Source organism: Misgurnus anguillicaudatus, chromosome 7 (assembly GCF_027580225.2).
Source record: "Misgurnus anguillicaudatus chromosome 7, ASM2758022v2, whole genome shotgun sequence".
NCBI classification, from domain to species: domain Eukaryota; kingdom Metazoa; phylum Chordata; class Actinopteri; order Cypriniformes; family Cobitidae; genus Misgurnus; species Misgurnus anguillicaudatus.
The window spans coordinates 22,800,932-22,826,438 of NC_073343.2; the positions used below are offsets into that span (position 1 = coordinate 22,800,932).

At 37.3% G+C, this 25,507-nt stretch overlaps 2 protein-coding genes across 4 annotated transcripts in view; both read right to left on the reverse strand.

The window, feature by feature from the left end:
• Nucleotides 1-1,202: 1,202 nt before the first annotated feature.
• On the reverse strand, nt 1,203-14,999 carry LOC141348964 (transmembrane protein 229b). 3 transcript variants are annotated; one of them, XM_073869590.1, is made up of 3 exons: nt 14,686-14,999; nt 8,615-8,715; nt 1,203-3,344 (listed from the first exon to the last, which is right to left on the reverse strand). In XM_073869590.1, exon 3 carries the CDS (start codon nt 3,306-3,308, stop codon nt 2,766-2,768), a length of 543 nt encoding a protein of 180 aa, XP_073725691.1. In that variant the 5' UTR covers nt 3,309-3,344; nt 8,615-8,715; nt 14,686-14,999; the 3' UTR covers nt 1,203-2,765. The 3 variants fall into 3 exon arrangements, with proteins under 3 accessions (XP_073725691.1, XP_073725693.1, XP_073725690.1); XM_073869592.1 differs by having other exon boundaries at nt 8,594-8,715; XM_073869589.1 differs by lacking the exon at nt 8,615-8,715.
• A 628-nt stretch (nt 15,000-15,627) lies between these two features.
• Nucleotides 15,628-25,507, reverse strand: part of LOC141365341 (metastasis-associated protein MTA1-like) — a 66,602-nt gene continuing 56,722 nt past the window's right edge. The window contains exons 15-18 of the mRNA XM_073869593.1: nt 22,739-22,828; nt 22,495-22,647; nt 17,904-18,058; nt 15,628-16,490 (exon numbers count right to left, since the gene is read on the reverse strand). Coding sequence (XP_073725694.1) covers nt 17,949-18,058; nt 22,495-22,647; nt 22,739-22,828 — 353 coding nt within the window. The 3' untranslated portion in view covers nt 15,628-16,490; nt 17,904-17,948. The remainder of the gene's footprint in view (nt 16,491-17,903; nt 18,059-22,494; nt 22,648-22,738; nt 22,829-25,507) is intronic.

Below are 25,507 nucleotides of genomic sequence, written 5' to 3' on the forward strand. Positions count from 1 at the left end.
GTGACAATGACACATAAACAGAAATTCTTGATATGATCACAAAAAAAAATGCAGAAATTTATGACAGTATCACAAAAAAGAATAAAAAATTACATGACTATAGGTACATCATTTTGTGAGACTGGGTAGGTATATACATTTGTATATTTGTGTATAATTTATATGATATATAAATATAGGGCTGTCAAAAGATTAATCGCGATTAATCGTCTACAAAATAAAAGTTTGTTTGCGCTTAATATATTTGTGTGTAATTATAATCTATATATAAATACACACATACATGTATAGATTTTATGAAAAATGTTGTTTATGTATATATGTATATATATTATACATAAATATATTAAAATGTGAATAATTATTTATATACATAATATATATATATATATATATATATATATATATATATATATTTATTTATTTATATATAATATAAAATATATTAAAATCTGAATAATTATTTATATACATGTAAATGTTTGTTAAATACATATACGCATGTGTGCATATTTATATATACATAATTATTATACACAGTTTACACACATATACGACACAAACTTTTATTCTGCTATAGATTCATTGCAATGAATCGTTATGCATCCCTATGACTGATCTATCTTATTACATTGTACACTCTAAAAACAAACGGTGCTATATAGCACCAAAAGTGGTTCTTTGCTCGTAATCATAGAAGAACCGTTTTTAGTGCCATATAGCACCGGTGAAGCACCGGTGAAGCACCTGTGTAGAACCATATAGTGCTATGTAGAACCAAATGTGGTGCTATAGTGGTGCTATATGGCACCTATTTGGTTCTACACAGGTGCTTCACCGGTGCTATATGGCACTAAAAACGGTTCTTCTATGGTTACGATTCAAATCAACAGTTTTGGTGCTATATAGCACCGTTTGTTTTTTTAGAGTGTAATAATACTCTAATGTAGAAATGGTGCTAGCAAGTACTCAATACAAAGTTTCAAGGGAACAGAATAGATCTGTCAATCATCACTTGATATGTGCAGAACACAGTGACCTTACAATGAACTGAAGAATAAGAGATGCACAGCTTAAAGGGAACATGCAGTTATTTTCATAGCTTTTGTTGAAGGATAATACATAGACAAAACACATCTGATATGATACTGGGGCATTTTAGTCCTTGTTGCATCTTGAAGTAAACAAAATGGCTTGACAAATAAAATCATTCATTCCTTTATTCAGAAAAGGACAAGACATATGTGATTTTTATGGTTTAAATGCAATGTTTGCTTGGTCGGTGACATGACTAATACAGAGCAACGAAGCTTTCTGCAAACAATGTGTAAATCATGTGTTACAATGCAGGTAAAGCAAAGTAACATATGGTAATACCAAGGCCATTTTGACAATGGGCCACAATTTTTATCTAATTCTTAATCTATAACTGCATGACGTACAGTATGAGAGACTGTCATGAAGGTGAAACAATTAACATAGACGTTCCTGAGGTCAATAAACCTACATATATGCCTTTATTATTAGCATTAACTCTTAAAATGACTTACTGAGAATCTAGCACCGGTTCGCTTCATTTACACATCTATTCCAGTGTAATCACAGAGGATACGGTAATGATTTTATGTACAGCACTGAGCACCAGCACTCTACATACTGTACGCATGTTAAAACAATACAGTACTCCTATAGTACATGTATGTGCTAATTACTATTGTGAAAATAAAAAATAAAGGAATTTTACAGAACATCTAAGATCAATGTCAGTATGAAAATGCTCTTGGAAGGCAACTTTCATGCATGTTCAATTTTTTGATGCATATAAAAACACTAAATTCAAGTACAAGGCATTGCTTCAGGGTATACAGTATATATGTACAATACAACATTTTATATATTATCATAACATTTCTTAACTACATATAGATAATAATAAATACCACAAACTAACATTCAAAGGTAAGCTTATATCCTAACAATTATTTGCTTTTGCTACCACATACTGTATGCATCATGTATACATCTGTCAAAAGCACTTGATATATTTGTTTTTAAACTCTCTACAAATGATGTCATTGTTCCCGTGTTGCGTGTTATTGAGATGACATGTCCTAAAAGGAACACAAGTCGTTTTATTTTTGTCTCCTCTCGGTTTCCGGAGTGGATGAACTGGTTTGGTAGGAACATTGTGGCACAGGGATAGGTAAAGGGTTATTTCTCGTTGTTTTCATCGGTTGCAGCTGCCAGTTATATAATAGAAATTAAATTCGGTCATCATTTACTCGCCCTCAAGTTGCTTAAGACTTGCTTAAATTTCTTTGAATATGAATGAAGATATTTTGAAAAATGTTAATAACAAAATACATTTGGGGCACTATTCACTTCCATGGAGAGGGGATAATACCATGGAAGTCAATGGTGCCCCAGAACATTCTTTAAAACATTTTCATTTGTGTTCAGCAGAACATAGACATTTATACAGGTCTGGAACAACTCGAATAATGACAGAATTTTCATTTTTGGGTGAACTATATCTTTACAGAGCAATAAAACACAGCTGGACAAAAGCTGAATCAAACCTGATGGTTCCCCGCAGTCCTGTTATTTTCCTTGTTCAATTGTCTCTACATGGAAAAATGCCTATACCATGTCCAAGGGACTCTTTCCCCCAAAGCAAGAGTCAGAGAGATAAGTGTGGATAAAGTTGTAGGTGATGAGAACAGGTCAAAGTCAACTCTTCTTTCTGACGTGGAAAGGGGCTGACATCAGTCCACCTTTACGTACCCATTGGAGCTGGTGGCTCCTCTTCGTCCTCCTCCACTTCTATCCGACTGCTCTTCGTCCTGGCCGTGTTCGACAACTTCGTCAAAGCGCAACCGCAGCGTGTTGCGTATCACTAGGCGCTCGACGATAAGGGAAGCGCAGAACCAGGGCACAGCGTACTCTGCTGTTATTAGGCCCATGAAATTATATTTAAACTCAGAGTAGTCCCAGGGACACGCGTTAAACTGCCGTAGCAGGAACCCTGTGCCGAACTCCCACAGGTAAGTCCATAATGTGTAAATAATGCAGCGGAGCAGCACGTTGCAGCGATCCCGCAGGCAAAGGTACATGCGCTCTACAATCAAGATGCACGTGCCGTAGATGAAGAGCGCCCATACGCTTGTTACGCCTGGGAACTTCCAGTTGCAGTTGACCACGAACTCCCAGGCAGCCGTGAACATGACTTCACAGAAGTAGCCATGGATGGCATACAGGTACCATCGGGAGAGGGCTGTGAGTGGCTCGGGGGTCACCATGGTTGCCATCTTCCTTCTTTTAGTTTGAAGTGTGATGTTGTTAAGCTTTAGGAAGTAAAGACAAAGTGGGTTACAAATCTACATATTCTATCATTTTTTTTTTGTGTGAACGTTTAACATTGTGGCTGATATTACTTCCAGTTCATTTTGATTGATAGGATATATCGGCCATGACCAGTGTTGGGGAAAGTTACTCTTAAAAGTAATGCATTACAATATTAAGTTACTCCCAAAAAAAGTAACTAATTGCGTTACTTATGCTTACGTTCCTCTTTAGTTACTTTTGCGTTACTTTTTCTTGTCTGAGGCTTGATCTCTTTCATGCCTTGCAGGTGTTTTTTATGACTGAAAAGTTCTTCATTCAGAAATTGCAAAAATGTCGAGCTCTGGCCTGCCATCTCAGTTTCTTACTTAAACTGTTCCCAGACAGGCATCTATGCATAAAGTGGATAATGTGACTACGTTCCGTTTGCTTCAGTAGGCTAAATAATTTTTTTAAATCAATTAATTAAACTAAAAAAGTAACTTGTGTTACTTTTTTTAAAAGTAACTCAAATATTAATGTGTACATTTAAAAAGTAACACGTTACTTTAATCGTTACTTCAGAAAAGTAATATTATTGCGTAATACACGTTACTTGTAATGCGTTACCCCCAACACTGGCCATGACTGTAGTCTGTTTTTAAACTATTGGCCGATAGTGAAAAAAATGTAACTGAATTAAACTGTTCCCAGACAGGCATGTACGCATAGAGTGCATAATGTGACTACGTTCAGTTTGATTCAGTACATAATTTTTTTAAATCAATTAATTAAACTAAAAAAGTAACTTGTGTTACTTTTTTAAAAGTAACTCAAATATTAATGTGCACATTTAAAAAGTAACACGTTACTTTAATCGTTACTTCAGAAAAGTAATATTATTGCGTAATACACGTTACTTGTAATGCCTTACCCCCAACACTGGCCATGACTATAGTCTGTTTTTAAACTATTGGCCGATAGTGAACAAAATTGCTTTTATCGACTAGGGCTGGGCAAATTTTTTTTCCGATTATCGTGTTTTTTCGTGGTCGAGTCAAAATCGATTCTCAAAGGCCACAAATCGTTTTTTTCCCTATGTATTTCCGCAAACATTGAACGTAAGATTAACGTTAATCTAATTACTAGTCTTCTCCACTCGACTGTTCTGACTTTTTTAGCATACATTTTTCATCTTGCATCAAAATTGTATTGCATTTAACATAATTGTATGCATTTGAAAATTAGAGATGGGTTCTGTTTTAATGTACCCAAGTGTACCTAAAATACAAGAGTTTAATATACAGGTTTGTGGCTTTTAATTTCTTTTTATTGAATCGATTAATTTTCTATTAAATCGAATCAATTTGATAGCTTGCGAATTACAATCGAATCGATCTGGATCATCTTAATCGATACCCAACCCTATTATCGTTCAATACTGATTAATGGCAATATATCGGTGCATCTCTTTTTAGCTATAAATATTACTTATTATATATACTATACAAATTATACTGTACAAACTGTATATTTATATCCCCTGACCCAACCCCAAAAGCTAACCCTCAAAGAAAACGAATAATAAAAGTTAGCATGTTTTAGGCCATTTGGTGTGCTGTGTTTACACATCATTATACGCATTTGTGTCCAAGTAAACCATATATACTAGAACACACATGCACACAATTGTTGTCAGGATCTTGCCAGATCCTTGTTTTGTATTCTGGTCTAGTTCTGGATGGCAGGGTCCTGACAGTACAATGTTCTGTGTGGGTACACATGGCTTTATATTGTTTGTATCTTGCCATGTGTTTCCAGTGTCCCGTCACTTTTACCCCGCTCCCTTGTGTTCTCTTGCCCTTATTGTTTAATGATTATCACCTGTTCCCATCTTGATTTGCTCCCTTATTTAATCCCCTCCTGTTTGCTGTCTTGTGCTCGATTGTTTGTTCATATGGTGTGTTTGTTCCCTGTGAGTTTGTAAGCCAGTTAAGTCAAGTCATATTCTGTCTAGTGCGTTTATTCAATCTGTTGTCTAGTTTTGTGTTACCCTTCTGTCAGTTTATTGCCCTGTTTACCCCCTCGTGGGTTTTTGTTTCTGTTTTACTTTTAATAAACCTTCTCTTTGTGTTTATCTGCTGTCTGCGCCTGTGTTCTGTCTCATTGCAACCGTGACAATTGTACTCCACTTAAAACAAAGTATTGTGTCAGAGGGCTTAACATTCTTAAAGCAGTTTATTTATGTATAATTATCAGGGTGACTTTAGAGAAGGTCAATTCTACAGCAATTATGATTTTGATACTCATCCGATCCGTTTCTAGAGAGGTTAAATTGAATTAGTGTTGAGTATGTTTCCATTATGGGCTATCAATTACACTTTGTTGACTTTCCATTTAGCAGATGTTGTTCTTAACTAAAGCAGCTTACAGGAGACTAATTGTAGGGACAGTCAGCTGGGAGCTTGTGGAGGTTAAGTGATTTGCTCTGAAGGCATCATGGGAACTGTAGTGGGTTAATCACATAAGGCCTGGCTGTCTGAAAAAGTCTGGCTCATATTTCAAGCCAAAATCATGAGAAATTCATATTTTTGTGCTTAAAAAATTTAAATGCAGTTTACCTAATTCTCATAACCACAATCCTGATGTTTTTTAACTATTCAGATTATTTTCACTATCACTATTACTATTTCACTTAATTCTCAGTACTTCTATGCAGTAACTTTTTATTGCATCACAATAAAACAATACTGTTTTACAATGATAAGGTTGTGTGATTCAAGACTATGAGAATTACGGTGGTAGCTATTAATAAAGTCCCACTGTGGGGAAAATCAGGTTTTTATTTTAGTTTATATGTCTATGTGGTGTTTTAATATATTTTAGAAAAAGCCATGTGCAAATTCATTCAACAACATTGCTAAATTTTTCTCATTCTCACGGTTTAACATTGCCTTGTGTCCAACGTAACAAACATGTAACCAATTATATCAACAAAATTGAAGGCGTGCTTCTGTCCTGCTCACACATGCAGGGTGAGTGCTGTAACTTGTAAACATCAGCACTAAAAGACTGCAAACGCACAGTTCACGTATGCATTGTGTGAAACCGATCTTAGCAGTTATGTGTCTGAACTGTCTTTAGCATCTATTTACACATTTATCTATGGTCTGAGGAGGTGCAAAAGAGTGGAGGTGGGGACTAATTTGCATATTCATATACAGTGAGGAAAAGAAGCATTTGAACACCCTACTATTTTGCAAGTTCCCCCACTTAGAAATCATGGAGGGGTCTGAAATTGTCATCGTAGGTGCATGTACACTGTTAGAGACATAATCTAAAAAAACCCTCAGAAAACACAATGTATGACTTCTAACTATCTATTTGTATGATACAGCTGCAAACAAGTACTTGAACACCTGTCTATCAGCTAGAATTCTGACCCTTAAAAACCTGTTAGTCTTAGGTTGTTAGCTGCATAAAGACACCTGTCCACCCCATAAAATCAGTAAGAATCCAACTACTGACATGGCCAAGACCAAAGAGCTGTCTAAAGACACTAGAGACAAAATTGTACATCTCCACAAGGCTGGAAAGGGCTATGGGGAAATTGCCAAGCAGCTTTGTGAAAAAAGGTCCACTGTTGGAGCAATCATTAGAAAATGGAAGAAGGTAAACATGACTGTCAATCTTCCTCAGACTGGGGCTCCATGCAAGATCTCACCTCGTGGGGTCTAAATGATCCTAAGAAAGGTGAGAAATCAGCCCAGAACTACATGGGAGGAGCTGGTCAATGACCTGAAAAGAGTTGGGACAACCGTTTACAAGGTTACTGTTGGTAATACACTAAGACGTCATGGTTTGAAATCATGCATGGCACGGAAGGTTCCCCTGCTTAAACCAACACATGTCCAGGCCCATCTTAAATTTGCCAATGACCATTTAGATGATCCAGAGGAGTCATGGGAGAAAGTCATGTGGTCAGATGAGACCAAAATAGAACTTTTTGGTCATAATTCCACTAAACGTGTCTGGAGGAAGAAGAATGATGAATGCCATCCCAAAAACACCATCCCTACTGTGAAGCATGGGGGTGATAGCATCATGCTTTTGTGGTGTTTTTCTCCACATGGGACAGGGCGATTGCACTGTATTAAGGAGAGGATGACAGGGGTCATGTATTGCGAGATTTTGGGGAACAACCTCCTTCCCTCAGTTAGAGCATTGAAGATGGGTCGAGGCTGGGTCTTCCAACATGACAATGATCCAAAGCACAAAGCCAGGATAACCAAGGAGTGGCTCTGTAAGAAGCATATCAAGGTTCTGGCATGGCCTAGACAGTCTTCAGACCTAAACCCAATAAAGAATCTTTGGAGGGAGCTCAAACTCCGTGTTTCTCAGCGACAGGCCAGAAACCTGACTGATCTAGAGAAGATCTGTGTGGAGGAGTGGGCCAAAATCCCTCTTGCAGTGTGTGCAATCCTGGTGAAAAACTACAGGAAACATTTGACCTCTGTAATTGCAAACAAAGGCTACTGTAACAAATATTAACATTGACTTTCTCTGGTGTTCAAATACTTATTTGCAGCTGTATCATACAAACAAATAGTAAAAAAAAAATCATACATTGTGATTGCTGGATTTTTATTTTAGATTATGTCTCCCACAGTGGACATGCATCCACGATGGCAATCGTGGGAGAACCTGCAAAACAGCAGGGTGTTCAAACTCCCATTTTCCTCACTGTATATGGTCCAAGCTGTGCTATTGAATAGAGGCGGGGACTAATTCGCATATAAATGAGGCAAGGGAGTAGAGTTAGTTTTAAAGCTGTTTTAAAACATGAAGAAATTACTGTGGCAGGTAAAACTTTTGTATATGCTATTATGATGCTCATAAATGAGTTTTAACTGATAAAATTCTTGACTACAGGGTGACTTTAAGAACATTTGAAGGGTTGCTAGATTGTCATGAAAATGCCACAATAATTTAAAATAAATCCTAAAAGAAATTAGGCTTTATATAATTTCCTTCTGTTGATTATAGAGTGAAATAACACCCAGACATTTTCTTAACAGCTTTTGCAAGAATCACCCAAGTATTCTTCTGGGATCCACAGCACAACAGTATCCCATCACACTTAAAATAGATCTGCTGAACTAACTGCATTTACTGCCATTAAACTGGTGAGGTGATGTTGTAAAGAGGGTGTGTAGGGAGATGGAGGAACGGAGGAAAATTCCTCTTAGAAAACGAATTAAAAAAATATTACATTTTACTGATTTCACCCAACCTGCTGTCTGGCAGGGTCAACACACACTCTGCTCCGTCCGTTATGGTCCAGGGAGTGCCGGACTTCCGAGGTTTCCTGCTGGGTTGAGGTGATATCATGTGCTGAAATGACATTTCATACACAATTTGTTCTATTATTGTCATAATCTAAAAGATGAAAATATATGTAAAACATTAAATAGTTTACGTATTAATGAGTATAAAAATATGCATGCAAGACATTTTGAAACATTATAAAACTAATATACACATGTAATTAGTTCTTTCATAATTGTATAATGCGTACACTGTAAAAAAATTGCTGTAATTATGCAGCTGGTTGCCAGTAAATTACTGTAGAAGATAAAGACTAAAAATGTTTCATGTTCATTTAACTTTGAACAAACTGTTGCTAGTAAATAACATAAATGTAAAATCCACAGTAAGTTACTGGCAAACAGCTGCCAGTGATACTGTAATTTCTACAGATTTTTTTACAGTAAATAAAAAACATCCTGTAAATAATTTTAATATAATACAGCATAATATAAATGATGCATATAGATTTTAAAAGTGAAAAACCATGTTTTTGCATCCTTGTTGGCACATTATGTGGCTTTTTTTTTCAGAACCGCTGTGGACCCCATTTACTTCCGTAGTATTATTTTTTCCTACTATGGAAGTGAATGGGGTCCACGAATGGTTTGATTAAAAACATTTCTCAAATTATCTTTCTATTGTGTTCATGAGAACAAAGAAATGTATACAGGTTTGTAACAACATGAGGGTGAGTAAATAAGTAAATGATTACAGAATTTTCATTTTGGGGAACTATCACTTTAAGACTAGTCCCAGACTACCTCTTAAAATATATCAGTGCAATATATAATTTCACTTTAATGACTAATATATATATATATATATATTTATATATATATATATATATATATATATATATATACATTTTAGATTATATAGTTTCTATTTTATATATATATATATATATATATATATATATATATATATATATATATATATATATATATATATATATATATATATATATATATATATATATATATATATATATATATATATATATATATATTCTTCTAAAATTTAAAGCTCTAATTTAAAACTTTAAAACTCCGTGAGCGTATGACGCACTGTGCTAAAAGGATGATATTCTCCACTCTAATGGAAATGCCATTATGAAATATTAATCTGTGCATTGAGATAAGGCAGCTCTTATCCCACAATAAAAGGCAGAAGTGCCCAGTCATCCATACAATCTAAAGGGATTAAGAAGATGCAGAGCTCCGCGCTATGGTGATTACATGTTATGCTTGTATCCCATCCCCCTCATTCGCTGGCCTTGCAGTCAGCATTGCTATTGATCGGCCCTGTCAAACCTCTATTGACCTTCTCAGGAACCTGGTCAGACCAGTCACTAATGTCAGCCTGGATATCACTGTACTTGACAGACACATAAGCCCAGCTACGCAGCATCAAAGCCGAATACAACGCGGATGTATCACAGCGCCCCTAAATCTGTTGTTCAGTTTCTTCATTTTTACATTTTGAATTCTGACTTTCATCATTTGCAATCGTTCTAGTTGAATCTATTGTGATTTTGCAACAGTTTATGTCTTGTCCAAAGAAGTGGATTTTTTAGAAGTGCCAAAAAAAGGCTTACAAGTAAAGGGGTTTGCAGCGAAAAAACAGTCAAATTTGTTAAAGGCGGAGTCCACGATGTTTGAAAAACGCTTTGGAAAAGGAGACGGGCCGACTACCAAAACACACCTATAGCCAATCAGCAGTAAGGAGCGTGTCTACTAACCAACATCCTTGCCGGGTTACGTATGTGTGGGGCGGGTCTATCAACAGAAGGTCCAGATTCTATTGGGATAGGGGCGTGTTTGTTTAGAGGATTTCAAATATCAACATTGGCTTTCAAACATCGTTGACTCCGCCTTGAAATACCATAGAAAAGACAAAACTGACATTTGTGAAAATAAGGCATTTAAGTTACTGACTAATAACCTTTTCATTGTCATTATTTTTTTTTAAATACATTGGATGCTCTAAGAGGGTTTTGCATATGAGCTCTTCCTATAGACCCCTTTACAGTTCACGTCACAGGCGGTTCCCACTGCGCATGTCGGGGTCAGAAAAGTAATTACAGCAGATTGAGTTGCGTATTATTCGGTATCGTCAAAAATGCCTACTTGCGTCGTGGGCTTTGAAAATCGCACCAGGTCTGCCGTTAAGTTTTTCGGGATTCCTGCAGAATCTCAAAAACAAAAAATACAACATCTGTCTGTGGCTGCAAGCAATTAAACGTGCAGACTGGGACAATGCAAAGATCAAAGAGGCTTGTGTTTGTAGTGCTCACTTCATTTCAGGTAAGTCATCATTTTTCAGCCCTGTTAGATTAAACTAGAAAGCCTGGATAGTATGAACAGTTTGACCCCATGCTGCGTGTGCACCCGATATAGTCATTCAATATTTACAAACCTTGAAGGGGTCTATAGGACCCCTATTTTTTTACAAGGTGATTTTGACAGTTTTACCCAAAAATCGTATTAAAATAGCTTCATACAGTAAGAGGAACTGAGGATGCCTAAATGTCACAATAGGGTAACAAAAAAAAAAACGAATAGCTCTAAAATAGCTATAAAATTTGATATAATATAATCAATAAAATATATAGAATTTTCTTTATGCAAAACCTTAACATTGGGATGAAATATGACCTGGACATTTCTTCACGTGGTTCATCCTTTAATCTTTTAGAAACCATGCCGATAAAAAATTTGCATGAATAGTAAATGCCCTTTTATAAGCACACAATGAAACAGAGCATCACACATAAAAAGCTAAACTATCCAGGTTTTTTTCACTGTCCTTCTTTTGTCAACAGCAACTGTACACCTGGCAGGTATGTCAACAACAGGGATGATATATTATAACTCTCATCTCTGTGGCACTGGAATGACTGGCTCTAATGCATTCTAGTCTACGCTATTTCTAAAGGTGACTGAAAGGAGCTCTGGTCATCTGCCATAAGTTCACTCTGCACAAATCTAAATGGCAATGGATCAATAGCGCACCCTCTCAGTTACTCCTAAACAACATCGTGGCTCCAGCCCTCACTCTTCCCAATCCTCATGAGACTCAGAAGGGCTGTTAGGTGATTATCGTATTTCAGATGGAGGTGAAACTGGGTTTCGCAGGCACAAAAGTAATAAAGTACATACAACTGTAATATAAAGATGTAGGTGGTTAGAAGAAGGCAATGGAAAATAAGTAAACTACTTTTTAACAATTTAAATGGAAATCTGAATGCATTAAATGTAGAATTATGCTTGGGAAAAAAATATGATAGTATTGAATAGAGGTTTTGAATATCTGGAACTCTGGATATCAGAAAATATGTTTAGGAGAAAAAAAGTACCAAAATTCGACCCCGTGTCTGTTTGAGTATGTGAACCTACCTGTGAAAGGTACTTTTTTGTGATTTACTGTTTCTACATAAATTAATCCTACATACAGTAAGAACATTATATTCAACTATATCCTTGATATCATTAATATTGTCTGAAATTTCAAGTGAAATCAATGATATTTTCATATATATTACCTACATATTTTATAGAGGGTATGCATTGAAGTCACTTTTACACGTGACTACGCCGGAACTCGCCTTGTTGAGTGGCAAACTTCAACAAAATGGCTGGTTTTCATAGCGGGTGCTGCGAAAACGCAGGTAAAACTGACTATTATCAGCTTAAATTGAATTTAGTTGGACTTGATAGCAGAGGTGGACAATACTTAGTTACATTAGTTACATTTTCCAAGCATCTGTGCTTTATTAGGTTGTTTGTATTGGGAAAAACATTACTTAACTACATTCTAAAGCATAGAATCATACTGTGTATTCATTAATACTGCATATTCAAATTTATTTAATACCTAATTACATTTAAATTGTGTGCTTTTGCTTGAGTAAAAGTACGTTAATGTTCTTAAATATTAAGTGTAAAGCAAAAACATTATTTATGAAATCTGATATTATGATAATATCCTTTGGAATGTATGTTTTCCAAAGAAAAACACTCTAAAATACAAATACTTGAAAAAATACGTTTAAGTAGAAAGTAAAACCTCTGCTTGATAGTGACCCTAGCAACTTACCAACCCACCTGTGGTCTGTGGACGTTGGCATGAACGATGAATTTACTTCTCCTTTCTGTGTTTTTTGGCAGTCTGTAAAACGAGAGCTCCGAATTCTTGTTAATCTGTTATTACAGTCTATTGCACAACAACTTTTTCCCATTTCAACACATTTTCAGTGATTTTGCTGATATCACGCTGTACTCAAATGCCGCCGCTCTGTCTTTTGCCACTCAGTGGGCGTAACCGCAGTCCCTCGCCGACGGTGACGTCACGTGCATACCCTCTATACCTCGTTGAAAATAACAAATGTTTTGGTTTCCTAGGTAATCTATGTGTTGTTTATTTTGCTTGTTATATAAATAAACAAACTATGCTTAAAGTACTTTGTTGATATTTATTCTTAGCAGAGTTTACCGGAACTTACGTGTTGACCACGAAAGCTGCTTGTTTATGTTGTTACTGCTGAAATTACTGATATATTACTCCCATGATACAGTTCTATGCAACAGAGTGATTGACACTTCTTCCGTCACATACTTTGACATTGTAATATACCAACCATTGTTTGAAAAATGCATTGCATATTTTGGTATTTGTCTTGATGTAAAGTCCCACATACACACTATTTTACCAAGTGATTACAGAGCAGTCCAAGACCAGATCGTCCCAATTTCTTATTAAAAGAACCACAAGTACTGTATGTCCTGAAGCGTTCAGGCTGCCTAGCAAATGGGTTACTGCCAAAAGATTAACAGCTTTGAGTCTTAATTAAGAGGTTTAGTCACATGACTGCACCAAGCCACAATGACATGACAAGACTTATTGATTTTATCATAAACAATTCTCTACTCTCCATAATAAAACCAAGTTAATCATAATTGCATGTTTTAAAATACTATTTTGAGAAGAATTTGAGATGCGTAAAGTATGTGTAATGCAATGGTGCTGATCTGCCACACGAAATCCCCAGTTTTAATCAACTGAGCTTTAAGTGTCTTTGATCTCACTGTGCTGATAGATGTGAGGCTGCAGCTTAGCAGTATGAAATACGAGGACGAAGCCAGCGTAGTAAATATTGACCCGTCCAAACTATCCCGGAACGACCTCTTAAAGGAGACGCAATCGTATTTTTTCTACTTCACCTTGTTTGTTGTGAGGTAAAAAGTCTGATTGTAGCCATTGTCCCATATCTGTATTTGAACTCGTTTGGGCTATTTTATGAAAGAAAGAAAAAATCGGTGTCGCAAGTGTCCGATGCAAAAAAGCCGAGCTGATTAACATATTAAAATGGAATGCAAATATAACTTGTTTGGGGTTTGCAAATTTGATGGTTTTTCGCGTGAGACTGAACATACCGCAGTCGTGACAGCAACACCGGTCGGATGCGCAGAGCGGGCCTCCATGACAACCGACTACTTACTGCAGAGCTGCGCAGACACAGCTCATGGAGCTGCGACAACTTATTAACTAAAGCAACTTGCTGTCACACAATGTGATACAATATAACACGGTACCGGTATGGCTATTTTATTATATGTACATCATTCTAAAAAACACTTAACATTACGTGAAGTTTTAGCTAAATCGGTTTTACGTCAAACAAAGAAACGGTGGTGGGAGATGCAACACCACGATAACTAAAAGTTAAAGTTTAAAATACATTTCCGCAAATGTATTAGTTAAAGGTAAAATACGTGATGAAGATGCCAACGTTCACTTCCTCCTTCATCGGTTACCGTCCAAAACAGCACGCTGATGTATGAGAAAACATTTACAACCGCGCATACATCCAGTTTTAACAGAAAACGAACGAGACCGGTTCATAATGACTCTGGCCCGAGTACGTTTCGGGATAACTCGTAGAGGAAACCCGAGTGGGTTTGGTGAAACATCCTAACAGCCGATGAGACTTACCGTGTTATTCATCCGCCGCTGTAGATCTAAATGTTCCGGACCTCATTTTGTTTTAAAACAAAATAAACGCGTAACCGCTGCACCGGTTGCTCGTGCGCATTTGTGCTCGTCTCCGTCTCCTCTCGATGCTGTCCGGTGATAAGTGACATATTTTACTCCACTGCAGTAGTAATAGCACATGCTCAGACACTGGCTGCGTCTCAAAAACTTGTGCGCTCCCTAACTAAACGGCAATCGAGTCAGCGTAGTTCACACGCGCATGCTCAGCTGACGGCGGCTGCTATGATGCCCAAAGGTGTTGCACGAGCAATTGATGCCCGCAAATGCTGCCTACAAAGGCAGCTCATTGAGCATTTAAGATGTAGTCGCAGACTCAGCTGAAGCACTGTTAACCGTTTCACTGCTGTGTTTTTGTTTTTGCATTTAAATTGCATCCGCTTTTATGGTAAAACAACACACTATAACTGTATTAAATACTAATAAAATGTCTCAATATTAGCAATATTATTTGTAAGTCTAGAAATGAGTCTAAATGTAGTTGACCTTGTGGATTGAGACTTGGATAAATAGTAACAGTAGTTAAGATTTTTAGACCTCTATCCCCCCCTTTTTTTAGATATATGGTGATGCCAACATGTGTTGACAATGCACACACATCACAATACAAACGTTATTTTTGGTTTAAACAGTCAAAAACTACACATCATTCTTTGTGATAATCCTTAAGCCAATAAGCGTGCTTTGCATGCATAAAACAAAAATAATGGTGTATAAGAGAGTGGATATAAGGTTAAGTGGAAGACGTGTGCTTTTACCCTAAAGATATCAATATTTGATAAGCCCACTGCAGCACAAACCGATTTGTTTTAGTGAAAGTGTTGAAACACAGACAGGACAATGCTGGTGCAAAATGTGAGAAATAACTTGAACACCACACTCCTGTACAGGCTCATCCTTAAGAAGGTGCATCATTGTATTAATGGGGTAGTACCTTTTCAGAGTTCCCATCATCTCTAGACTCTCCGAATATGGCAGAGAAATCTAGGGATGTTTCCTTACAAAAAGAGACATTTCAAAGAATACGTTGTGCATGGCAAGTCCATAACAACAAGCATTGATAACCACCGGAGGCTTCGAAATGCACCACTGTACAATAACGCCTCCCCCCATTTTCATTTACATATTCACAAAAGAGAAATTACATATAGAAGCGTAATTGCAATACTTGTGAAAAAGGTAGAAAAAGAACGTTCCGTAGTCTTTCCGAATAATTTAAACCGCTGGGGCAGGGCAAGCTAACAGAACCGGAGAATACAAACATCCATACGAAGAGATACAAGTCATATTATCCTTCGTGTCATGGCTGATCCGACAAGACAAAAAACGATTCAAAGACAAAAAATGACAGTCTGTCCCACCCATTACATTTTGGTTTGAGAGCAAGCTGTTTCAAGAAACCTTCAAGATTCTTAATTTTATCCACAAATCAATTAAAAGAAAATGGTTACAATTGGTAAAAAAGAACAGTAATAATAATTGTAATAATTATAATAATTATAATTACAATGACAGAAGTAACAGCCAATAGTAAATAATAACAATAATAATCAGTCCTGTACAATCAGGTCAGTCCTGCAATTGGCCACAGGCTGTTGTTACCCATGGAGCCGGCAGGGCTTTGCAGTCTTTTCAATGGCTTCAGCTATTAAAAAAAAAATGGGCCACTTGGACAGGGCATGCTGACCGCAGATCCTTTCTTAGGTCCATCCATTAGCGAGAGCTGGGAAAAAAATCTCTCGAGTCACCTAGAAGAGGAGATGCTGTTAGATATTGGCTCAGAGTTTGTAGTACAACACTTTGCTGTCAAGCATTTGTATAAGCAAGAAAGATTAATATCCACCATCATGTGGACAAGTTTCCTGTCTATTAAGCTTCAGTGCAATATGAAAAAATCTTAAGTTTAATATACAGTTAAGTAGTTTTCAAACTTCTTTCAAACCAATAAAACAAGTTCAGAAAATTACAGACACTGGGAGCTTGATGCTGTTTTGTGTCATGCCTGCACAAAGCATTAGTTCACCCAATTATTAAAATGTTGTCATTAATTACCCTCATGTCATTCCACACCCATAAAACATTCGTTCATCATCGAAACAAACGCAAATCACAACTTTCAAGGCTTAGAAAAAGCAGTAAAGGAAAATATCAAACATATATATGTATATATGCATGTATACACGCACGCGCACGCGTATACATGCACGTGTATATATGTGTGCGTGTACATACATACATGCATACATGGCATACATGCATACATGGCATACATACATATAGATAGATATAGATATATAGATATAGATAGATATGTCTATAGTTGGGCATATATGTATATATCTTGGATATCATAAAAAATATCTTAATTTCCAAAGATGAACCAGGGTTCCCACACCTTAGTTAACTTCAAATTCAAAATTTCAAGTGAGAGCAAGGTTACATCGTGTTACCTTTTAAGATACATTGTTACAGTTCCTTTTCGAGGGAACTCGCGCTGGGTCACTGCGGTGACACTTTGGGGACGCCTCCAGGGGTAATTGGGTCTGAATGTGTATATCAAATTCAACCAATGGTGAGGCTTAACGACAAAGACAGGGTGAGACGGGAGCCAGGAAGTATATCGCTATCTCAAATATTGCCAACACAAAATTTGCCTGCGTTACAGGGACGCAGCGTCTCGTTCCCTTCTCAGGGAACAACAGTCATATACTTAACCCAAGACGTTTTCATGTGTCAAACACAACTAGGCAAAAAAAAGCATTTTGGTATGAATCAACATTCGCATACAGAAGATATAAGCATTTAATTCGAATTTTTATGATATTATCCTACACTACACACAGGGAATAATATGGATTTTTTTTCAGAAAACTTCTTGCATAAAATAGATTCAAGCACTTTCAATGACCTGTATCTATGTATGTATATTTTCAAAAACTTCCCAGGGCCTTGAATCCCCCCCCAGATTCACAAACTTGATGAACTAATGTTTTACGCGTGTGGAATGACAAAATATTTAATTCTTGGGTGAAGGAACCCTTAAGACACATTTATGCATCATTTGAAAATATGGACTGTTTTTAAAGCACCGCTATGACCGATAATTCTCTTGAATAATGCTCAGTACTAGGAAACATTTGAAATTCTCAAGAGCTCTGTACCTGCTCATCTTGTCAATGTACAGCAGTCGGTTGCCAAAGCAGAAGTCAGTCCAGTTCATGAACCTCATCCTGGAAGCCAGAAGGAGTTCGGACTGGTTCAGACACTCTCTTGGCCATAATTTCCCACTGAGGACCCAGGACTTTGGGTTTGGACCCTAACACACACAAAGCGAGAAAGAGGATGAGATAAATCCACCCATTTAGATAGGATACATTCATGTATTCAATGGACATATTGAAAACGGAAACATTTCAAATGAACTCTATTCCCAAATGTCACCTTCAGGCTACATTTCAAAATTCATGCAGCATTTTAAAGTATCACACTGTGAAACACTCAGTTATTATTTAAGAGGAATGTTATTTTATTAATTACAGAAAAGTAGCAAAAAGTATATTGAATAAAACATAAAATACCCAGGTAAAATATTATCTGTGCATGCTACACATTTTTCATGCACCGTGCGAATAGCACACTTTTAGCATTGAAAGTACAAACAATGCCATTAAATTGCATTGGAATCAATGGCGATCAGAGCCTGCCTTGCACTTCAAATGAAGAGCACTCTTTTTGTGTGCCACACACGACACTGCCTTGCATATGTAAAGCATTTTAAATCAGTCACATATAAGGTTTCATTTAAGTTTAGAAACTGCCTAAAAAGGCAGTATTTGAAAAAGAGTTTACAGTATTTTTCGGACTATAAGCCGTGTTTTTTCATATCTTGGCTGGTGCTGCGTCTTATAGTCAGGTGCGCCTTGTAAGCAGGGGCGGACTGGCCATCGGGAGTTCCGGGAGCAATCCCGAACGGCCGGTCCATTTCAGGCCGAACCGGCCGGAGGTCAAAAAGGTTTTTTTTTTAATGCCTAACCAGGCGCTCAGCTGCAGCGGAACGCTGTGTCTGTTTCAGACCGGGCCAAACCAATTCTTCAAATCTTGAGGGGGGATAAGAGCGGCCCCTCCCAACTTGGACTGATCCTCGTTTTTCCTCACATCCGATTGGCTCAAAGGCGCCGATCAAAAGAGGCAGCTAAATGCGCCAAATAAGTAACAGACATTTTTCGCAGTTAAAAGGACGCTGTGGCAGGAAGTGCAGATGAGGAAGGACCAGCAGCATGGACAGGACAGGTGCACAATTAGTGATGCATCTTTTATACACTGAAATAATTTATATTTGCATTTAAATATAGGCATATATAAGCGCGAATACAACCCCGACAGGCTTATCAGGACCCCACGCAAAGCGGAGCTTGAATCAGCCTTACGGGGTTGTATTCGCTATAAGAACCGCCTCGCTCTACATTATCCCGCTTATGAAATTGATGAAATAGCCTGCGTGCACATTTTGGCAACAGAAGTGGTGTTGTTCCCCAGTGGTTTTAACGTGTTAGCAACTCAGTAAGTTTATCAAAACAGTTTCCCAGCATCAAAATGTCTGGTAATTGCGTTTGGTTGCACTAATAATATACTTTATATTTGGCCATCTGCTAACGTCTTCTATTCACTCCACTATAGTACACGGATCTGGTAGCTGTGTTGAAAAACTTGATAAAGTCAACTTTTAAATATAACTTTCTCTGTCTGTGTTGCTTCACTGCTGATTCTTGCCATACTTCCATTGCCAACATGCGCGTTCATACGTTTCCACGTCATCATTGTGTTCAAACAGTAAAATGGTCTAAGGAATCCCTGTATGTCTGTATATTAGCTGTTAAGGTCACTGATGGAGAGAGACAGGTTGATGATGACCCTTGCAGTCATATTGATGAGGAAGAGGAATGAAAGCAGAACAAGAGGAGGAGGAGAATGGAACCAGTACAAAAACAGTGATGGGGCAGTGTGCAGGGCTGGGTAGGCAATCATATTACCCTGCTGGAAAAACCAGCATACCAGCAAGACCAGCATATGTTGTGTTTTGGTGCTTTTATGCTGGTGACCACCAGCTAAACCAGCATCAAACCAGCATAGACCAGCATAATTCCCATGCTGGTTTGATGCTGTTTTTTCAGCAGGGTAGGCATATCAATCAATCAATCAATCAATCAATCAAAGGTTTATTAAGGACACACAAATAGAAAAATAGCACAATATTACATATTTACATATAGGATAAAATGCAATAGTTCCACTTACTAGATTATAACCTGACTAAAGCACATATTGAATTTAAAAAAAGGAATTATTCTTAGTCATATTTATTACTGATGTTCTTCTCATGCATATGTAGCTGTTCAATCAGTAAGCAGAGGCAGGGTCCAGCACAGGGGAAGTGGAGCCAGGGAGAGTTGAAAGTGAGTACGTACACACACAATCTCTATTTTATGGGACTGTATTGTAGTTTTTGATTATCTGAGTGGGTATGTGTGAGTAATTGTAACAATTTTATAACTCCAACTGACTGTACACATGACATGCTGGTAGTTAGCATTAGCAGTATACTGTGACTTATGTGTTCGAGATTGGGTTTTGCTGACCTGGTTGTGTTTAGTGCAGTGGTGACTTGCTTATACAACCTGAGGAGGCAGGTGTTATACTAAAGTTTCTTTAAGGTCTTCAGCATAATCTGATTCTCTTCATACCATAAAAACACTACTAGAATTAAAATAACTGCAAAAAATCCTGCTCGTGCACCAAGGGCACTCGCGTAAAAGGCCTCTCCATCTTAAAGTCCCGGGCTGAATTTCAGTCCCAGTACGTCCCTGCTTGTAAGTCAGTATGAATTAATTTTGACATTTATGAAGCAAGAGACAACATTACCGTCTACAGTCGCAAGAGTTTGCTATATCCTGCTTCTGTATTTATGTAATTCAATGGATTCAGTGATGTGCAATGACAAGCCTGCGAACTTCATGCTAGTTGGCTTGTTTGGTTAATTTAACCTATTCAACCTTCCAGGTAAGTTCTGTATGCTATGGTTTATCGTTTAAATAACTGATAATATTACTCTAACGTACAGACATCTATTCAGCCTGCTGTTCTGTCTGCTATTGTCTAGTTGACTAACTTGCCTTTCCAGATTAAATGTCTGTTCTTCGGCTTGGATCTTGTGAAATAATTTTCTAAATAAACACGACGTATAGTGCACTGCGACTTATATATGTTATTTCGTCTTAATGACGCATTATTGAATGATGCGATTTATACTCCGGAAAATACGGTATTTGATACTCTACACTGTGTAGTCTCATAAGCCATCCATCCCTAAAAGGTCCCCTATTGGCTTTAAGAGAAACTACAAGCTCTGCTAAAGCCAGAGTATAGTAATTTTTTTCCGTGTACTATAGTCTGCTTTTTACTTGTGCGTGAATGTACGCACACAGTCGATTGCGCAGCCTTGCAAAGTATAGTTTATTTGTCATGACGTTCACACATGCACGTTGCGACAAAATGCAATGCATCTCCTGGGCTACATACTACATTCGCCTGTAGGCGTATGTGCGATCAAAACGTACAATGTACGCGTGGTTTCAAAAATATGTACTCTTAAAATATGTACACTGTACGAGGACCCCCGTGTGCACGTAAAAATGGACTATACTTCGGCCTTAATGCAACCCTTTACATAGTCTCAGATGTCACGCCCACAGACCATCGGCTGAATGTCTGGTGCATATGAAACACTTTTCTGGAAAAAAAATTCTTTGAGATGTGTGTGTCGGAAACGACCACACGGAAACGACACAAAGCCGTCTGATCGAAGAAAAAAGCTGCCATGTTTACATCAGTGACAATGTGATTCATCAAGATCAAATAAACGAATAAAGTTATTTTAACGTGTTTGTTGTTATAAACTTTAGAGATGTTCGTGAATGATGGTTGTACACGTCTGTTATTGTGGCGACATCTCAAAATGAAACGTAGTGGGTTGCTTTACGTGTCAGTCGTGTGGCCTCTTGGGCGGTCTTTGGCCATTTAAAGCTGCCATGGTTCCCAGACCTTAGGTAGGTAGATCTGGCTATGCGAGACTACCCTTTACATAATACATGTGTCTCACAGTACAAATGCTCAGGTACGATGCTTTGAACATCATGGGCCATTTACCAATATTGTGCAAAACAATCAAACGCTACCTGCAACAATGCAAATTAAAACAGCTAAATATAAAAGCAACCTTAAAAATAAGCATCCGAATGAAACCAGAAATTGATTTGCTGTTTTGGACAGAATCGTGTCAAGCTCATCAGAAATTTATATAACAGAAGCATTGGATTCTCTCCAAACCTCTCAAAGAGAAGTGAGGAAATGTACATAAGTGTTCCTGGTATCAGCTCAGCAGATTTAACACATGGTCGGGAAGCCCCCCATTGAATGTGTTTTTTGGGGTCTGATCTCCCGTAGGACTAATGATCCATGTGAGTCACTGCTGATCCGTTACCCTGGCAACCCTGAAAGCCATTCAGAGCTTGAAGTAAATGTCCGTGTGTATTTGACTGTACGAGGGCTGGTGCAGATACGAGTGGGAGAGTTTAAGACGAGTGAATGAGACGCTGCAAAAAGTGAAGGAAGACAGAATTGTGTGGGCTGCATCTTACAAACACACAACCCACATTACAATCTACTGCTACTGAAACTCTGCTAATGATTCCCTACCATCCAAGCCATTGTGCTGCTCATAGGTGCGTTTGCCCAGGATGGTCGGAGAGCCGTTGTTGAGGATGGGCGTGGATTTGATGGGCGTCAGGCTGCCGGTGGAAATGATGGCCCCTCGAGGTGGGTCTGGCCTGGGTGGGCAAGGGTGGGCCTCTGGAATATGATAGTTTCAACAATGTATGGTTATAAAAGATAAGCAAGACGAACATGGTTTGAAAGGTAAGGACGAGGTGCTTTCGCTCACCCAGGTATCTAACCACTGACTCTAAAGGCTTCCTTTCCACCTGCTTTAGAGAGGCAAGCTTTTTGGATGTATCTGGCAACCGCACAGCACCTGAAAACATGGGACCAATGAAACTATTAAAACAGTATATAATAAAACATGAGAAAGTCATTTCATTTTAAATGACAAACAGACAAACAGTAATTACTTAATATAAACTAACATCTGCCCAGGTTTACCTTGAAGCAAGCAATGTTTATAAGAAGTAGGGGCTGTGAATCAACAAGATTCTCACGGTACGCTATGTATCACACCATACATGGGTTGCAATTTTTTTTTCACTTTTTCTTTTAAGAATATAATTTTAGGAAAGCTGTCATTGAGAACACCACCATATGCAAGCCTTAGCAAAAAATTGTGGCTTGCTGCTATGTTAGTACTTCCTGTCACTGTTTAACTCTTTCCCCGCCAGCATTTTTTAAAAAAGTTGCCAGCCAGCGCCAGCATTTTTCATGATTTTCACAAAAGTTTAATGCCTTCCAGAAAATATTCTTCTTTAAATATATAAACATACAATATATCAAATAAAAAAGAAAAGACCCTCTGCTTTCAAACAAAAAAAAAAAAACGTTTCATCCAACCTTCATTAGCTCTCTTTTTATCACCTCTGAAATATGGGTAGGTTTCTTCAAAAACACAAAATTTTGAGCAAAAAGCTGAGATAATTCAATTTTTGTAAAGTACGTTTGATAGAGATCAGATGCAGAGCGATCTTTAAAACATACACAGAGTTTTTTCTCTTTCACGTGAGGCGTTACTTCCAGGTTGTATAAGTTGCGGAAGTGCGTCACCTGGTGGATAATAGTGGTATTGTGGAAAGCTGGAAATTCTCGTCATTGGCAGGGAAGCTTTTTCTCTTAATTGACGAGATAACTCGTCAATGGCGGGGAAAGAATCAAGTTCAGAGATAAGAAAAATTCTATCTAGTGGTCAAGGCGTAAACTCCAAAAGAAATAACTGGCATGAATCTTATATGACTTAAAAAAGAGAGTTTTTTTGGGGGGTGCATTGCCGAACAAAATACTGTGATACTCACATGCACTTTCTTACACCCCTAATAAGAAGCAATGACTTGTAAATGAATTACTATTGAGCAGAAGCTTTTCAATGATTTGTTGATTTGATTCACAAATCTACCCATTTTCTGATTCAGTTAAGACTTCAGAAGACATAAGCACCCAAGCCTAGACCAATTTAATTGTGCTTTACGTCCATTTTGAAGCTTGAAAGCTACTGTCCCAATTTACTGTAATTGCATGGAAAACAGTGACCAATACACCATGCAAATTTTCTCTCGTCTTTCATGGAAGCAAAAAAATGAATGAAATGAGGATGATTTTAAAAGATCATTTTTGGGTGAACCATTTTCTTTTAATAAAGCAGTCTGGTTCATAATAACACAATTTCAAACATGACTCAAATCAGACGTCAAAAATAAAATAATTATTGTCTCTTTGACTCAATAATCCTTAAATGAATAATCGAAATGAACAATAAAGGTATTCAAACTATGCATTTTTAGGAACGGCCATCTCTTATAATATCCCTAGAAACTGTTCAGTCAAAATGTAACAGTGCACCGCAGTGAAACATCATTAAATTATTTAAAAAAGCACTTTGTAATTGATAATCACTTAGCTGCAAGGCAATAACAAATCATTTAACAATAACACACCCAAATGTTTTAGTTTTCACACTAGCTGCCTTTGTCAATGATAAAGGAATTGGCATTTAACGTACAAGTGATTCTGGACCACAAAACCAGTCATAAGTCGCCAGGGTATATTTGAAGAGTTTGGTCTATTTTTGGTCCATAAATCCATTTTGACTAATTTCGGTAAAAACGTGTTTGCTATACAAAGAAATTGACGAGATGAAAACCACTAATTCCTGTTACAAACTTTCACATAGCATCTTTAGGTTATTAAAACATAAAAAATAACTTCCACAATTTGATTTTCAAAGATTTATTATAAAAAAATGCTATGATTCTATTGAATCAATATATAAATGTGCATTCATCTTTGTTACATTAATTTAGTTGACTAGTAGTATACACTAATTAAAAAAGAAACATTATTTGGCAAAAATCAAAACACTTACTTTGTCATATTAAGAACACTGTCATTGCTGCGGTTATACGCACAACCGGCGCAACGTCATAGAATGTCTCTGAACAGGTTTACGCCCACTTTTGGGGGAAATCAGACTAGACCTTCCATTGGCTTTACTTTGTATTTATTTATTATGTCTTTATATTTAGAGTAATGAGTGCACTTTTCCGTCGAGTCATATAACTAACTGGCTTAGCGATATTTCCAGCAATCACTGGATGGCGTTGTTACACAAATTTGACGCTGTGAGAATGAAAGGGACATGTTTTTATATTGACCAAATTAAATGTGTTAATGTATCTTTCGGGCTCTATGGCAGGCAGGGACAGATAAATACTCGACATGTTTAATCTGAGTGATTTCATAAGTTATTTACGCCTGCCGGCTGTGTAAAAACGTTGCTTTGTTCCGCTGTTTTGAGTGGAAGCCAATGGAAGGGCTGCTTTTTTATCCCCCAAAAAGGGGCGGTGACGAAATTAAAAGTCAAGTTCCCGGATGTACCGGTAGTCCGTATACTTTAGACGTTGTCACTGAACTTTTTTGACAGCGATCAGCTATAAAATGTTTTGGTCCCGTTCGATTTTCGTTGGCTTCGTGTAAAATAATTGGAAAGTTT